The 14,978-nt window shown below is 43.9% G+C and overlaps 1 protein-coding gene across 5 annotated transcripts in view; it reads right to left on the bottom strand.

Annotated features, from left to right (window-relative positions):
* PLD1 (phospholipase D1) overlaps nucleotides 1-14,978 on the bottom strand; it is a 301,509-nt gene that overhangs the window by 48,799 nt on the left and 237,732 nt on the right. For all 5 annotated transcript variants that reach the window (XM_029615277.1, XM_029615278.1, XM_029615280.1 and 2 more), the window contains one exon: nucleotides 6,608-6,696. In XM_029615277.1, the coding sequence (XP_029471137.1) occupies nucleotides 6,608-6,696 (89 nt within the window). The remainder of the gene's footprint in view (nucleotides 1-6,607; nucleotides 6,697-14,978) is intronic.

Raw genomic sequence — 14,978 nt, 5'->3', positions numbered from 1 at the left:
TGCTCCAAACTGGTCATGATAATTCTAGACGTCACCAAACCCTACATGATGCAGACTGATGCCTCAGAAGTAGGCTTGGGAGCAGTCTTAATCCAAGAGAAGAATGGCCAAGAACATCCTGTGGCATATATTAGCTGGAAGCTGATGCCATGGGAAAGGCGTCATTCAACAGATGAGATGGAGGCCATGGCAGTCACGTGAACCTTAGAGGCCTTGCCCTATTACCTGCTGGGATGGTAGTTCATGCTAGTAATGGTCCACCAACTGCTCCTTTGTATAAACAGAAATAAGGAGTCCAATGCAAGAGTGATAAGACTGTTCCTGGCCCTACAGCCCTTCAACTACAAAATATAGCATAGGGCAAGAAATGAAAACACCAAGGCAGATTTCCTGTCCCAAGAGGTGTCCCTGGTTCAGGCAGGTACTCACCCAAAAAAAGGGTGAGCTGAGGGGGAGGATATGTGAGGGAGCCTTAGGAAACTCACTCAGACCATCTTAAAGGACTGGGCACAGCTGTCCTGCCTGATCTTCCTTAAGATCCAGACCCACAAGGAATCCTGGGTGAAGGGAAGAGTCCCTCACCAGTAAACAAGAATTCAGGGTGCTACCTGAATTTAAGGTGAGCTGCATTTCTCTGTTTGACTCTTCTTTCACGGTAAATAAATTACACATAAAGGTATCAGCCAGGGTCTGCCTTCTTATCGCTTCTGCCACCTTGCATATCTTGGAAAGGACCTGTATGTATTTGGGTGGGTAGGTGCTTGTAAGCATATCTGAAAGAGGAGGGAGGAAGTTAATGGATCAACTCTGGTAGCTCCACCTCTTCATCTTTCTGCATGCCTCTCATATTTTTTTTTTAAGGCACTGATGAGAATCTTTTTTTTTAAGCTGAATATTTGGTGGATATCTGCTTAAAATCTGAATGCTTCTTCAATAATTATATTATGGTTGTAAGATACCCTTGCCAAGAGCATTATATAAATGCAGAGACCACAAATACATAAAAATACAATTTCCCACAATCCTACCTCCAGAGGCCAAAGTGAATTTGGACAAATCAAGCCCCATGATATAAAACGTACAGAGAAGGGTGATCAAAATGATTAAGGGAATGGAATGGCTTCCCTATGAGGAAAGGCTAAACATATTAGGGTTCTTCAACCTAGAGATGGCTGAGAGGAGATATGGTAGAGGTCTATAAAATCATGAGTGGGATGGAACAGGTAAACACAGGGAATAGTTATTTAAATAGTGAGACTGGGGGATACTCTATAAAATTAATAGGTAGCACATTTTAAACAAATCGGAGAAAGTATTTTTTTCATACAGTGCACAATTAAACTGTGGAATTTGTTACCACTGGATGTGGTGAAAGCAGTTAGCGTAGCTGAGTTTTAAAAGAGTTTAGACAAGTTCCAGGAGGAAAAATCTATAAACCATTATTGGCTTGCAGACTCGGAAAAGCCACTGCTTATCCCTGGTTATGAGCAAGAAGGCCTGGATTTATTCTTTGGGATCCTGCCGGGTTCTTGTCTCCTAGACTGTCCACTGTCGGAGACAGGGTGTGGGTTTCATGGACGTCTGGGCTCACCCAGTATGGCATCGCTTATGTACCTTGTTGTTTTATATGATGGAGGCTCAACGTTTTGTTGAGCTTCTTTCCCTGAACTGGAATGTCACAGCTCATAGGAAGAGCTGGAGAAGCCTTAGCTTCACCTTGATCCTTTACTCTAGGAGTTTATTAAAGTATGTTTCTTGGGCAGGGGAAGGCCCTTTGGAGACAGACAGATAGATATACAGAACAGGCAAGTGGGCAGAGGGCCAGAGGCCCACATCAAAACTAAGAGCGCTTTTCAAAAGATTTTGAATGTGCTAAGAACACTGCAGGAACATTGGGGATTTGGTTTTGTACATTGCAGACTCATTGCCAAATTCCTATTTTATCTTCTTTTTTTTCAAATATAGACTTTGAAAAACGAGTTTTACATCCCTTTAATAGGCAGGAGGCACAGACACACCTGAATTTCTCACCTGCAATACCTGTATAACTATTTCAGCTCCTAGGAAAAGCTGGGCTGACTCAAATTGTAATCTAATGGGAATCTTAAAAATAGACCCCTGGGAGGTAACCAGAGGACAAATCAACGCATCATAAAGCAAATGTTACAACATCTGAGTAAGATACTTTTTGGGCGAGAGGAAGGTTTGATATTTTCAGCTGAACCAATAAAAAAAATGTTATACAGAGCAGGGCCGATGCCTTGCGTCTCCACCCTCCCCTCCTGGTCACGCCGCCACCCCCACGTCTCGGCCCCGACTCCTACCTCATTCTCGATTGTGCCCGCCGAGCGTGTGGTTTTCTGGGCCGCGAGCAGATTGGGCGCTGCTCGCAGCCCGCCAAATCGTCTCTCCTCTTTGCTGCCACTTGCAGCCCCATATGGCTCGTGCCCAGTGGTGCACCAAGGGACTCTGGTGCCCGGGGGCCAATGCATGTGTGTGCCTCTCCAGCACCCCCCCAATCCTTCTTGTACTATGGTTAAGGCCACAGAAAATCAGTGGCATCTCTAGATAGAAGAATTTGGGGGGAGGGGGGAGCCAAAATGACATTTCCTCATCACACCCACCTCCATAGAATGGCCCCCTGCTTTCAAATTGGCTATAAAAAAAAGTCTTAAGAAGAAAGACCAAAGGGTCTTCTGCGTAATTTTAAAAAGCTGGCCACTTTCACACCTCTAGTAAAACTACTATTAAAATTATTTGATAGCCTCATTCAACTAATTCTATATGGCTATGACAGTGAAATCTGGAAGGTATACAGGAAGGAAAAGAATGTCAATATAAATCCTGCACCTCCAGTTCTGCAACATACTGTGCATCCATGGAAATTCACCCAACAATGGAGCTTGGGTGTTTCCCTTACAACTCATCAAACAAAAAAATATTTTCAAATGCTGGTATCACCTCACAGTAACAGCAACACAAACACCTTCCACTGCCAGACACATTGTGAACTAACACAAAACCCCGCAAAAAAGACACTCAAAAATCTATACAGCAAGCCTATCATAACATAACAGTAAGATCAACAAAGACTCAAGCAACTATAACCCTACCTGTGAAAAAGCATCACTGTAAATATTACACTGGGTCCCAGAATACCAACGCACTGCCTACCGAGAAAACAAAACAAACCAGATTGCTATAGATCCCTATGCTAGCAGAATCTCTCATTATGGTCTCACGCACAGAGCAGAGCCAGACCCTCACCAAATACAGAATAAAGGAGCACAAATTAGACAAACTCAAATGGAAACCCCCAAGAAGCCAGATTCTGAGCGCAACAATGGAAAAACAGAACCACCATTCCTCATAAAACAAATAAAATCAAGAAACATAAAGCATCAATTATAATAATAAAACCATTCTAATAAAATAATATTTTAAAACTACTGATAAATAGAATAATTTCTATTAATTAAAATCAAATACATTTTTTAAACAATTTCCCAAGCACCAATAATATATTGCAAAACAGCACATAACAAATAACACCCAGTAATTAAAACTAATAAGGATTTTAAAAAGCCCCTGCTGTCCAATCCTGGGAACTTGATTTCCAGTCACTCTGAAATTGTTGAGGATTAGGTTAGGGGAGCGCACAAACTTTATCCTCTCTCTCACACATGCTCACATGTTCATTCTTTCTCACACATACACTGTCACAGACACACACATACATGCTCTTATACCCACCATAACCTCCCTCTCTCTCACAGACACTGACACACTTTCAGGCTCTAAGACCCTCTCTCTCCCCCACACCACCCACACATAAGCTCTCACTCCCCTGGATTCTCTCATACACACATGCTGTCACTGGCTCCCTCACATACACCCAAACACACACACCCAGGCAAGCTCCCAGTCATACACACACACACACACACACACACACATCCACACTGACCCCCAGGCAGCTCCCATTCATTTTCACACTGCTCCCTCCCCACCCCCCAGGGCATGCACACATTCATTCTCACACACACACACATAGACCCCCAGGCAGGCACCAATTCATTCTCACACACACATACACCACACATAGGCAGGCACCTATTCTCACACAGACAGACCCCAGGAAGACACCCATTCGTTCTCATACACAGATACAGCCTCAGGAAGGCACCCATACATTCACACATATACACCCCCAGGCAGACTCCTATTCATACACTTGTAGAGATGTGAATAGTTTTTTGTGTTCGTGTTATTCTTCATTTTTCGGCCGCTGCGGGAAATGTCATTTTTTTGCAGTTCGGGGGTTTTTTTGCGAAAAATCGTTTTTTGGGTTAGTGCGCACTAACTCCCAGTGCGTGCTAACTCCCGTTAGTACGCACTGGGAGTTAGTGCGCACTAACTAGATTTTGTTACTTTTTGTTACTTTTTGTAATGGGAGTTAGCGCGCACTAGCCCGAAAAATTATTTTTCGTGAAAAAAACGGGAAAATCCGGAACGTTTTTCGGGCTCCCCGAAATGTGCCGAATTGGACAAGTTCGTTGAAATTTTCCAATTCAGCAAAAACAAATTCACATCTCTATACACTTGCACACACTGAAGGCAGACCCCCCCCCCCCCCACCCTCTCTTTGCCAGCAACCACAGAACCTCTCTCATTCCTCTGCTACTGCTGTCAATGCTGCCATGTGGATATTTGGGGAGGTGCTGATTGCTGCTACTGGCACTGAAGCCCGTTCTGCTGCCTCCTCTGTGCAGGCCCCGCAGTATTAAATATTTGCGGGCTTCCACTTCCTCCATGCCAATCTCGTATATTGCGAGATCAGCATAGAGAAAGTGCTACTCTTGCAAATTCCCAAGGATAACATATGCCAATCACTAAAAAGTAATTTTTCTTTTTCTTACTTTTGCTGTCTGATCTTAGTTTTCTAATCAGTTGGTCACAGACTTTTTTTCCCACCATCCCTTTCTTGTTTTTTTGCCAATTCCTTTTACAGGGTCTTTTTTTTCTATTTCTTTACTCTCCATCTGTCTTCTTCCCTCAAACACACAATCAGGTTCTCATTCGCACACGCTGTCTATCTCACACATATACACACACACAGGCTCTCACACTCACATGCAGTCTCATGCATCCACAGCTCTCACTCTCACATGCTCTCTCTCATACATACATACTCACTCTCTTGTGCACATGGTGTCTCACTCTCACACACACAAGCTCTCTCACTCAAGCACAGGCTCTCACTGTCACTTGCTGTCCCTCTCACACAGAGGTTCTCACATGCTGTCTCTCCAAACATTCAGGTCCTCACTCCCACACCCAGTCTCTCAACTCATCTCACACACACACACACACACACACTCTACAGGCCCTCATAGTCTCTCTCACCTCTGGGCCTCCTCTGCACGGGTTGCCACAAGATGGGCTCTGCGGCGGCCCTGATATTCTCTGGCCGCTTGCGACATGGGATCCGCAGTGGCCCTGCTACCAGGCCTCCTCCTCTTCTCGAGCCACTGCGATGTGGGATCCATAGCGGTTCTGCTACCAGGCCTCCTCCTCTTCTTCTCGAGCCGCTGCGACGTGGAATCCATGGCGGCCCTGCTACCGGGTTTCCTCCTCTTCTCGGGCCACCATGACATGGAATATGCAGCGGCCCATTAACGCTGCTCTTCTTCTGTACGCGGCCGATGCTCCTCCTCCTTCCTGCCCACGCGGCTCCGGCAACGTTTTTCTTCCAGTGCCGCGCGGGCAGGAAGATGGAGGAGCACCTGCAGGTTTGAACGCAACCTTTTTCTTCGGGCCGTGGCGAGATAAGCTCCACCACGGCCCCATCGATCTTCCTGCTGTGTGCGTCTGGCACACAGCACAGCAGTAGTTCCCGGCTCACCCGCCAGTGAGATGAGGTCCACTGGCAGCGGCATGGGCCTCCATGTCGGCCATCAGTGCCCCCCTATGGCCCTGCACCTGTGGCATTGGCTCCCCTTGACCTCCCCTTGGTATACCACTGCTCACGCCCCCTAATGCTCAGTGCCATAGGCCCAGGCCTAGTGCTTCTGCCGGCCCTGATACAGAGAAGTTTTGTCTATGAGTTTTTGGGCTAACAGGTTCCCTTCTACAGAGGCCTGTGAGGCTCATGAAAGTATGAAAGCTCATTTAAAACAACATGTGCATAAAATATATTTTCTATTGGTCCAATAAGTCATAATATAACCCTTAGTGTTTCCTAATTGTTTTGGGTTTCATATGGCAAACAAATCTTTTAATTCACCAAATCTGGATGCAGCATAATACTAATTCTGGGCACATAGCCTATTAAGGGCCTGATTTATTAAATTTAGTTTTCCCATAGAGACAGAATGGGAAAAAAAAAAGCCTTAACAAATCATGTCTTAAATATGGTAAATGTTTGCTAATTGGCTCAGTCTGGAGCATATTCTAGAACAATCAATGAAGTGTCTTGTAAATCTCATTCAAATTTAATTTTGATCAATTTAAAGAATACTTCATGTTGAGGCAGAATTTTGCCAAAAGTGTCATTGTGTTAGCGGGGATGGGGTGTAATAGGATTTGCAAAATAAGTTGAAATCACCTGTGAGCTCTCAGGATTCTCTGGGCGATGGTGTCTCCAATCTTGTTAAAGACAAGCTTGTTGTCAGCACAGCTAATGAAAAACTGATTCTGAGGGCAACAAAAACAAAGAAATACAGGTTCAGCTTAATGTTATATCCGTGTACATCATGGAGGAAATATCTAAATGGCACACTTTTAGCGCATAGAGTTTCTACACTCATTTTCAAAGAGAAAGTAGGCAGGTGCCAACTCTGGGGAAAAAATGTGCATAAAGCTGTCCAGTGGGACGGCTGAAAGGGGCAAAATAGCACCTGCACTTGCAAAAAAACAAAACAAAACAAAACAAAACTGCATTGGTAGGTGCCATTTTTCTCCCCCTTGACCTAAACAAATCTCTGGCAATCCTTCTCCACCCTCCCAGCCTGGTTAATGGCAGGCAAGCTACAGAAGAGTGAGCATCCTTTCACCAAAGCCGAGGAAGACCATTTTCAGCTTAAGCCATTTTATGAAGGTAAAAATGGCTTTGAAACTTCACAATCGTGTACCCAAAATTTCGTTAAGGGTAGGTTCAGTGATTAACTCGTTGTCCTTCACGCTCGGAAGTGCAAGGGCCTAATACTGGTACAAACTGTGATACGCCCAATGAGACCAGGACAACTGCTGCTGAAGTACCACCAAGGGATGTTATTAACTTTGCCTTTATATATGTTAAAACTATTGCTCCTACCACTACTACTGCTACTTCTATAACACATATGCAGTGCTGTAAAAATGTTCACAATACAGTAACACAGTAAATGATGACAGGAAAAGACCAAAATGGCCCATCCAGTCTTCCCAGTAAAGTCAGACTAGGACCAGCTCTTTGCTTCACACTTAATTTCCAACTTTTCATAAAGACTCACAAGCCTGGATTTATCAATGGGCACATGAGACCTGTGCCTAGGGCAGTAAAGATCTAGGGGCAGCAGGCTGGCTGAAATGTTACTATCTTTCAGCTGTGCTGAATCTCACTCAGCAGAGAAAAGCAAGCCCTCTGCTTCCTGGTCCAGCCCCTCCCTTCCCAGCAGTGTACAAGAAGCAAGAGGGGAGGGGGTGAGCTTGCAGCAGATATAGCAAAGGGGGATCAATGTAGGGAGGCTGGGAGGGACTGCGTGGGGATCATTGGAGGGTGAGGAGAGAGGCTGAGAGAGGAGCTAGGATTGACTAAGGGGCTTGTGACTGTGTGAGTGTGAGAGAGAGGGAAACGAGGTAGGGGAACAGGATTTGTGTATGTGGGAGAAAGAAAGGATTGGTGCTGGGTGTGTGTGTAGGCCAGATTAGATGGGAGGTTAGAGAGGGGATGCAGGAGGAGCAGGACCAGAGCATGGTAGGGACACCTGGCACCTCCTCTTTCCCACTGCAATTCAGATGACCTCTCCCTCAATCTCGGATTCTATTCCCCCAAATTTTGGAACCTCCCTTCTTTTTTACCTCTCCCTTCTCAGATGCTGGAACTCATTCTCCAACCTCTCCAAGTCCCTTCTTTCCTGCCTCCTCTCCCCCATCCCAAATTTGTGCTCTTTCTCTATTCTTAAAGCTTCCCAATTTGTGTCAGAATGTTCTTATTTTTGCAAAAGGATTGACCCCCTGTGCTGCTGCAGAAAAATTTGGAACTGTGCCTTCGACCTCTTTCTCCCTGTTGTCCAACCTTACGGAGGGGGCAACGGCGCCAACAGTGTCTAGGGGGGACAACAAAATCCTAAATCCACATTGGCGACTTATTTTTATGTTGTGCGTATTTGTAATGAAAGCTTACTTATTTTTCTACGCTTGCGGTGTGTGCATCTGACCTCTGTTTCTGCAATTTAATTACCTCCACCAGCATTTTCATTTTATTGAGCCTTTACTTGCTGATCACGTTCAAAGGACTTGATAAGCAAAGCAAGAAATGTTTCTGCATTTTCCAGTATCTAGAGAGTGAAAAATGTTCCCTAGAATCCCAGAATCCAAGTAGTATCGCTCGGCACCCTGTGCTCTATGATGGTATAATGCCTGTTCTGCCACGGTCATGTGACACAAAGGAAGAGATGGCCCAGGGATGCGCAAACTGGTCTGGGACTCACTGGAACTGGGTGGATTTTGTTCTGTTTTCAAATCTGCCGATCTATTGGACAACCACAGGCAAACTCCCCTGATTTTGTTTTCTCTCAGATCTCGGCAAAACTGAGGAAATCCACTATGGATCCACGCAAATCCGCAGCAAACTTTGAGCAGCTCTGCAAGCAGGTTTCCACAGTCATACCTCGGATTTTTGACAGCAGTAGTTTCCTGGCTCTTTAAAAAAAAAGATCTGCAAGTCGATTTGACAAGCCCACCGATTTTCACAGGCACTCGGGAACGGGTTCACCAACATCTTTTTAAAGAAGTTCTCATATCTCCACTCTCTGGCACTGGGAGCGTGGAATGAGGCTGAAAGCTTTTTCTGTGGCTGAGAACATGGTTAATGCTCTGGGCTGCTCCATTAAAAAAAACCAAACAAAAAAAAACTGCTCAGGGCTTCACATAGGAAAAGGAAGGGTAAATCTAATGGCCAGCATAGCGGTAACATCTGCATGCACACTCTACACGCAGACTTTACTGAGGATTTTCAAAACAGTGGGGTGAATGGCTGAGTAGATGTGCGCATGCACTGCCGCTCATGAACTTCCGCTTTCTCCAAGCAGGGTGTACAACCTTCCGCGAGATCCGTGGGAACTTGTACACACACATATATATATATATAGTTTTTTTTAATTGAAAGATATGAACAGAGCCTTCAAAACTGTCCCTGGTGCACCATTTGCATGTGTGTATGAGCCCGGAGAAGATTTATGCAACTATTTTATGATCCTTGCGGAGGGAGCAGCACAGTTTATGAAATCCCGCGTATTTCTGTCCTGAAAGTACGTACAGAGGTTTCAGCGCATGCATCTATCTGTAATGCAGAAACACGCGTACTCTCTTCTACCCAGTTTACAAAATTACGTGCATCTATTTTATGCATGGAATAATGACTCTAGCGTAAGCAGCCCCGAATTAAATGCTGAGGCAGACATTTTATGAAGTATTTATTTATTTTATTTCTTTCTTTCTATACTGAATATCATAAAATATAGGCAGTTTCCACATTAATACATTTATTTATTTAAAAACTTTTCTATACCGTCGTTAAGTGCCATCACAACGGTTTACAGTAAGGCACATAATTAATGCTGAATAAGTGTATAGAACCATGTAATCTAAACAGGTGCCATAAATGTTCGGTTACATAATTTTGTGATAAATACTATTTGGTGAATGTGATAAATCTTGTCCTTTTATACCTGTATCATATTTAATAACAAGTATAATTTTAAAAACAGAATCTTTCTTTTAGTAGTGAGATAAAATATAAAATACGCACGTATTGGGTTAGGTGCTGTGCGTGGATGTTCTACTGCCCGCTCCCTACTTTCTGTTTTCTATTCTCCATATAATACATATATAATGCAATTTCAAACAAAACCTTCACATTGATCTAACTTAAAACAGTAATCAAAATAAATATTAAAAACATAAAACGGAATTAAAAAGTTAAAATTAAATTTTCATCCATCTTATTGCGGCGGTTACTACCCTTAACCAATTAAGCCTGATACTTCACTTTGAATACATATACTGTGTTGCTCTCTGCTTCAACGGCAGGGAGAAATGTGGAAAAGAGGATTTACAGTCAGACAACATCCAACAAGGCATGGATCTGTGCAGTCTGGGTAAACAAGCATCGGGGTTAGTAAACATGTGGATAAAGGTGAACCGGTAGATGTAGTGTATTTGGATTTTCAGAAGGCGTTTGACAAAGTCCCTCATGAGAAGCTTCTAAGAAAACTAAAAAGTCATGGGATAGGAGGTAATGTCCTTATGTGGATTACAATCTAGTTAAAAGACAGGAAACAGAGAGTAGGATTAAATGGTCAATTTTCTCAGTGGAAAAGGGTAAACAGTGGAGTGCCTCAGGGATCTCTACTTGGACCGGTGCTTTTCAATATATATATATATATATATATATATATATATATATATATATATATATAAATGATCTGGAAAGGAATACGACGAGTGAGGTTATCAAATTTGCGGATAATACAAAATTGTTCAGAGTAGTTAAATCACAAGCGGATTGTGATACATTAAAGGAGGACCTTGTAAGACTGGAAGATTGGGCATCCAAATGGCAGATGAAATTTAATGTGGACAAGTGCAAGGTGTTGCATATAGGGAAAAATAACCCTTGCTGTAGTTACACAATGCTAGGTTCCATATTAGGAGCTACCACCCAGGAAAAAAATCTAGGCAACATAGTGGATAATACATTGAAATTGTTGGTTCAGTGTGCTGCAGCAGTCAAAAAAGCAAACAGAATGTTAGGAATTATTAGGAAACGGAAAATGTCATAATGCTTCTATATCACTCCATGGTGAGACCGCACCTTGAATTCTGTGTACAATTCTGGTCGCCACATCTCAAAAAAGAAATAGTTGCGACGGAGAAGGTACAGAGAAGGGCAATCAAAATGATAAAGGGGATGGAACAGCTCACCTAAGAGGAAAAACTGAAGAGATTAGGGCTGTTCAGCTTGGAAAAGAGACGGCTGAGGGGGGATATGATAGAGGTCTTTAAGAACGAGTAGATGTGAATCAGTTATTTATACTTTCGAATAACAGAAGGACTAGGGGGCACTCCATGAAGTTAGCAAGTAGCACATTTAAGAGCTAATCGGAAAAAATTCTTTTTCACTCAACGCACAATAAAGCTCTGGAATTTGTTGCCAGAGGATGTGGTTAGTGCAGTTAGTGTAGCTGGGTTTAAAAAAGGTTTGGATAAATTCTTGGAGGAGAAGTCCATTAATGCTATTAATCAAGTTATACTTAGGGAATAGCCACTGCGATTAATTGCATCAGGAGCATGGGATCTTCTTGGTGTTTGGGTAATTGCTAGGTTCTTGTGGCCTGGTTTGGCCTCTGTTGGAAACAGGATGCTGGGCTTGATGGACCCTTGGTCTGACCCAGCATGGCAATTTCTTATGTTCTTAAGGGGTAACTTGCTTGAATGCGGCAGTTACTATCCTTAACTATTAAGCCTTATGCTCACCTTTGATGCAACTCAAACATTACTCTCTGCACCAATGGCAGGGGGTGGCAGGAAATTTGAATCAAACAGTTACCAACAAGGACCCTGAACTTGGTGATCAGTGAAACAGATAAGTATGGGAAAATAAGTGTGGGAGCTTGCTGGGCAGACTGGATGGGCCGATTGGTCTTTTTCTGCCGTCATTTCTATGTTTCTATCTTATGGCGCCTTATTAGACTTTCTCTTTTTTGTTTTTTTTTTTTACTCTACTACAAATCTGTTAGACACTATTCTTTAAATGCTTGCTTAAAAAGCCAAGTCTTAAAAAGTTTCTTAAATGCTCTAGAGTCGCTAATCAGCGGCAATTCTTCCGGCATGGTGTTCCATAGCAGAGGTGCTGTCACTGATGTTGCCTTCTCTCACGCCTCACCTAAATGGGCCTGTCTGATAGATGGAACTGTCAACAGGCCTTTATTTTCAGAGTGCAAGCCTCTTTGAGGTATGTAAAAATGAAGCCTTGACCCCAGCCAGATATTATCCACGTTAAAAACAATTTTGTGAATTATTATTACATCTTTATAGCGAATTCCAAAATCCACCTGTAGCCAGTGAAAACTAAACAGGACAGGCCTAATATGATTATACCTGCTTGCAATAATCCTTATTTGTGAAAAATAGCATCTGCAAAGCTAATCGAAAATCATCTCTTTCCAGAGGAGGCTTTAAATTCGTAACTTGTAGTATCCTATTTTCACTATTTTACCAAAGTGCTCCCTTCATGGATAGTTTTGAATCAAACTGCATCCCCCAAATCCCTTACTACTCGGGATAAAGGAATTTCTGTTCCTTCAAAGGTATAAGCAGGCAGATCATCTCTTAAAGTTCTATTAGTCAGCACAAAAAATGTCAGTCTTTTTTTTACATTTAATGCCAAACGATTGTGATGTAACCGTTTGCGCACTCTACTTCTGAAAATACTTACGCATGTCCCTGTTTGCCAATATTCCCACCAGCTCACCTGCAGCACTTCACCCTGAACGCCCCCCCCACACCAGTTCAATCAGGCCTCCCACCCAAAAATAGAAAAAAAGAGACAAATTTTGATTCTGACTGCATGAAGACTCTTACAAAACAGCAACTTGTGCGTCCAACTTTCTGAACTCCGTTCCAGAACACCCCCAAGCTGCCCTTTTTTCTTCCCTCCCTGTTACCATTTATGTACAACACTGTGGGGCGGATTTTAAAAGCCCTGCTCGCATAAATCCGCCCGGATTTATGCGAGCAGGGCCTTGCGCGCCGGCGCGCCTATTTTCCATAGGCCTGCCGGCGCGCGCAGAGCCCCGGGACTCGCGTAAGTCCCGGGGTTTTTTGTCGGGGGGCGGGGCCGATCGACGTGGCGTTTTGGGGGCGGGACGCGGCATTTCGGGGGCGGGCCCAGGGGCGTGGTTTCGGCCCGGGGCGGTCCGGGGGCGTGGGCCGCGCCCTCCGGAACCGCCCCCGGGTTGCGTCTCGGCGCGCCAGCGGGCCGCTGGCGTGCGTGGATTTACTTCTCTCTCCAGGAGGCGTAAATCCGTGGACAAAGGTAGGGGGGGGGTTTAGATAGGGCTGGGGGGGCGGGTGAAAGAGAGTTCCCTCCGAGGCCGCTCCGATTTCGGAGCGGCCTCGGAGGGAACGGAGGTAGGCTGCACGGCTCGGCGCGCACCGGCTGCCCAAAATCGGCAGCCTTGCACGCGCCGATCCAGGATTTTATAAGATACGAACGGCTACGCGCGTATCTTATAAAATCCAGCGTACTTTTGTTTGCGACTGGTGCGCGAACAAAAGTACGAGAACGCGCATTTTTTAAAAATCTACCCCTGTAAGCACGCTCTTGAGGTTTCTAAAACAGGCTGTATTTGTGTACACGATACCCCCACGCAACTCTTTCAAAATGACCTTCCATGCATGTAACTCGCAACTGCGGCCCAACTCCGCCCTTCCCATGCGTGTACTTTTATGGGCACTGGGACCACACTGACTTTCAAAATGCCACTTACACACATAAAACAGGCCTTTCAGCGCTTAAGTCATTTTGAAAATCAAGCCCTTAAATTTTAGGACTTTAGGTAAAAGAATTTTCAAGCCAAATTAAGTCCCTAGATTTTGGGCTGAAAAAGCACCTAAATGTTGGCCCTGAGATTCATTCCTTAAGTTAGGTGCCTGGCATTGAAAAAAAAATCTGTGTTTGACGCCAAACGTTTCTTCCCTGCCCTTCTCTTTCTCCTCCCCCATTGTCATCCATTTTGAGGTGCCTAGTGAATTTTCAACAGGGCCAAATTAGGCACCTAAACTCTTTGTAAATTGACTTCTCTGTAAAATGCAGTTACAGAAAAAGACTGAGTTGCACAGCAACCCTCTAACCCTATTTTTTGAACTCAGAATGCAAATTTTTCTTTAAGGATCACCCCCACAGAGCCCTGCATGTAATGGTTTATCACCCCTCTGAATATGTCAGACGTGCATGATTAATATAATTAACCATTATTCCTGGCATTAACAAAATATTTCTTCATTTTCCACTGGCTACATAAGCCTCAGGAAGATTATGTGTCCAGCGAATGAATGGGGCCAGTGGCTCATTTTGGACTCCCAGCAGCCTCTGCAGCAATTGTCAGAACGTAGGCAAACTAAATGTCAGGCTCACATAGTCCCAGGATAAATAAACAAGGGTGATACATACCGGTAGTTCGGTTAACTCAGTATTGCCATGTACTATAAAAAATGTTTTGGGAAAATACAAAATGCTCAGAGCATTAATGAGATCAAGATACATAATTTAAACAAGTGGATATACAGGGTCATAAGAAAATAAGGAATTGCCATGCTGGGTCAGACCAAGGGTCCATCAATCCCAGCATCCTGTTTCCAACAGAGGCCACAAGAACCTGGCAATTACCCAAACACCAAGAAGATCCCATGCTACTGATGCCAGTAATAGCAGTGGCTATTCCTTAAGTAAACGATTAATAGCAGATTATGGACTTCTCCTCCAAGAACTTATCCAAAACTTTTTTGAACCCAGCTACACAAACTGCACTAACCACAACCTCTGGCAACAAATTCCAGAGCTTAGTTGTGCATAGAGTGAAAAAGAATTTTCACAGATTAGTCTTAAATGTGCTACTTGCTAACTTCATGGAATGCCCCCTAGTCCTTCTATTATCTGAAAGTGTAATTAACTGATTCACATCTACTCCTTCAAGACCTCTCATGATGTTAAA

This window comes from Rhinatrema bivittatum, chromosome 9, assembly GCF_901001135.1.
Source record: "Rhinatrema bivittatum chromosome 9, aRhiBiv1.1, whole genome shotgun sequence".
Taxonomy (NCBI): domain Eukaryota; kingdom Metazoa; phylum Chordata; class Amphibia; order Gymnophiona; family Rhinatrematidae; genus Rhinatrema; species Rhinatrema bivittatum.
The sequence above is the reverse complement of the archived record's forward strand: the minus strand, read 5'-3'. Positions and strand labels throughout refer to the sequence as shown.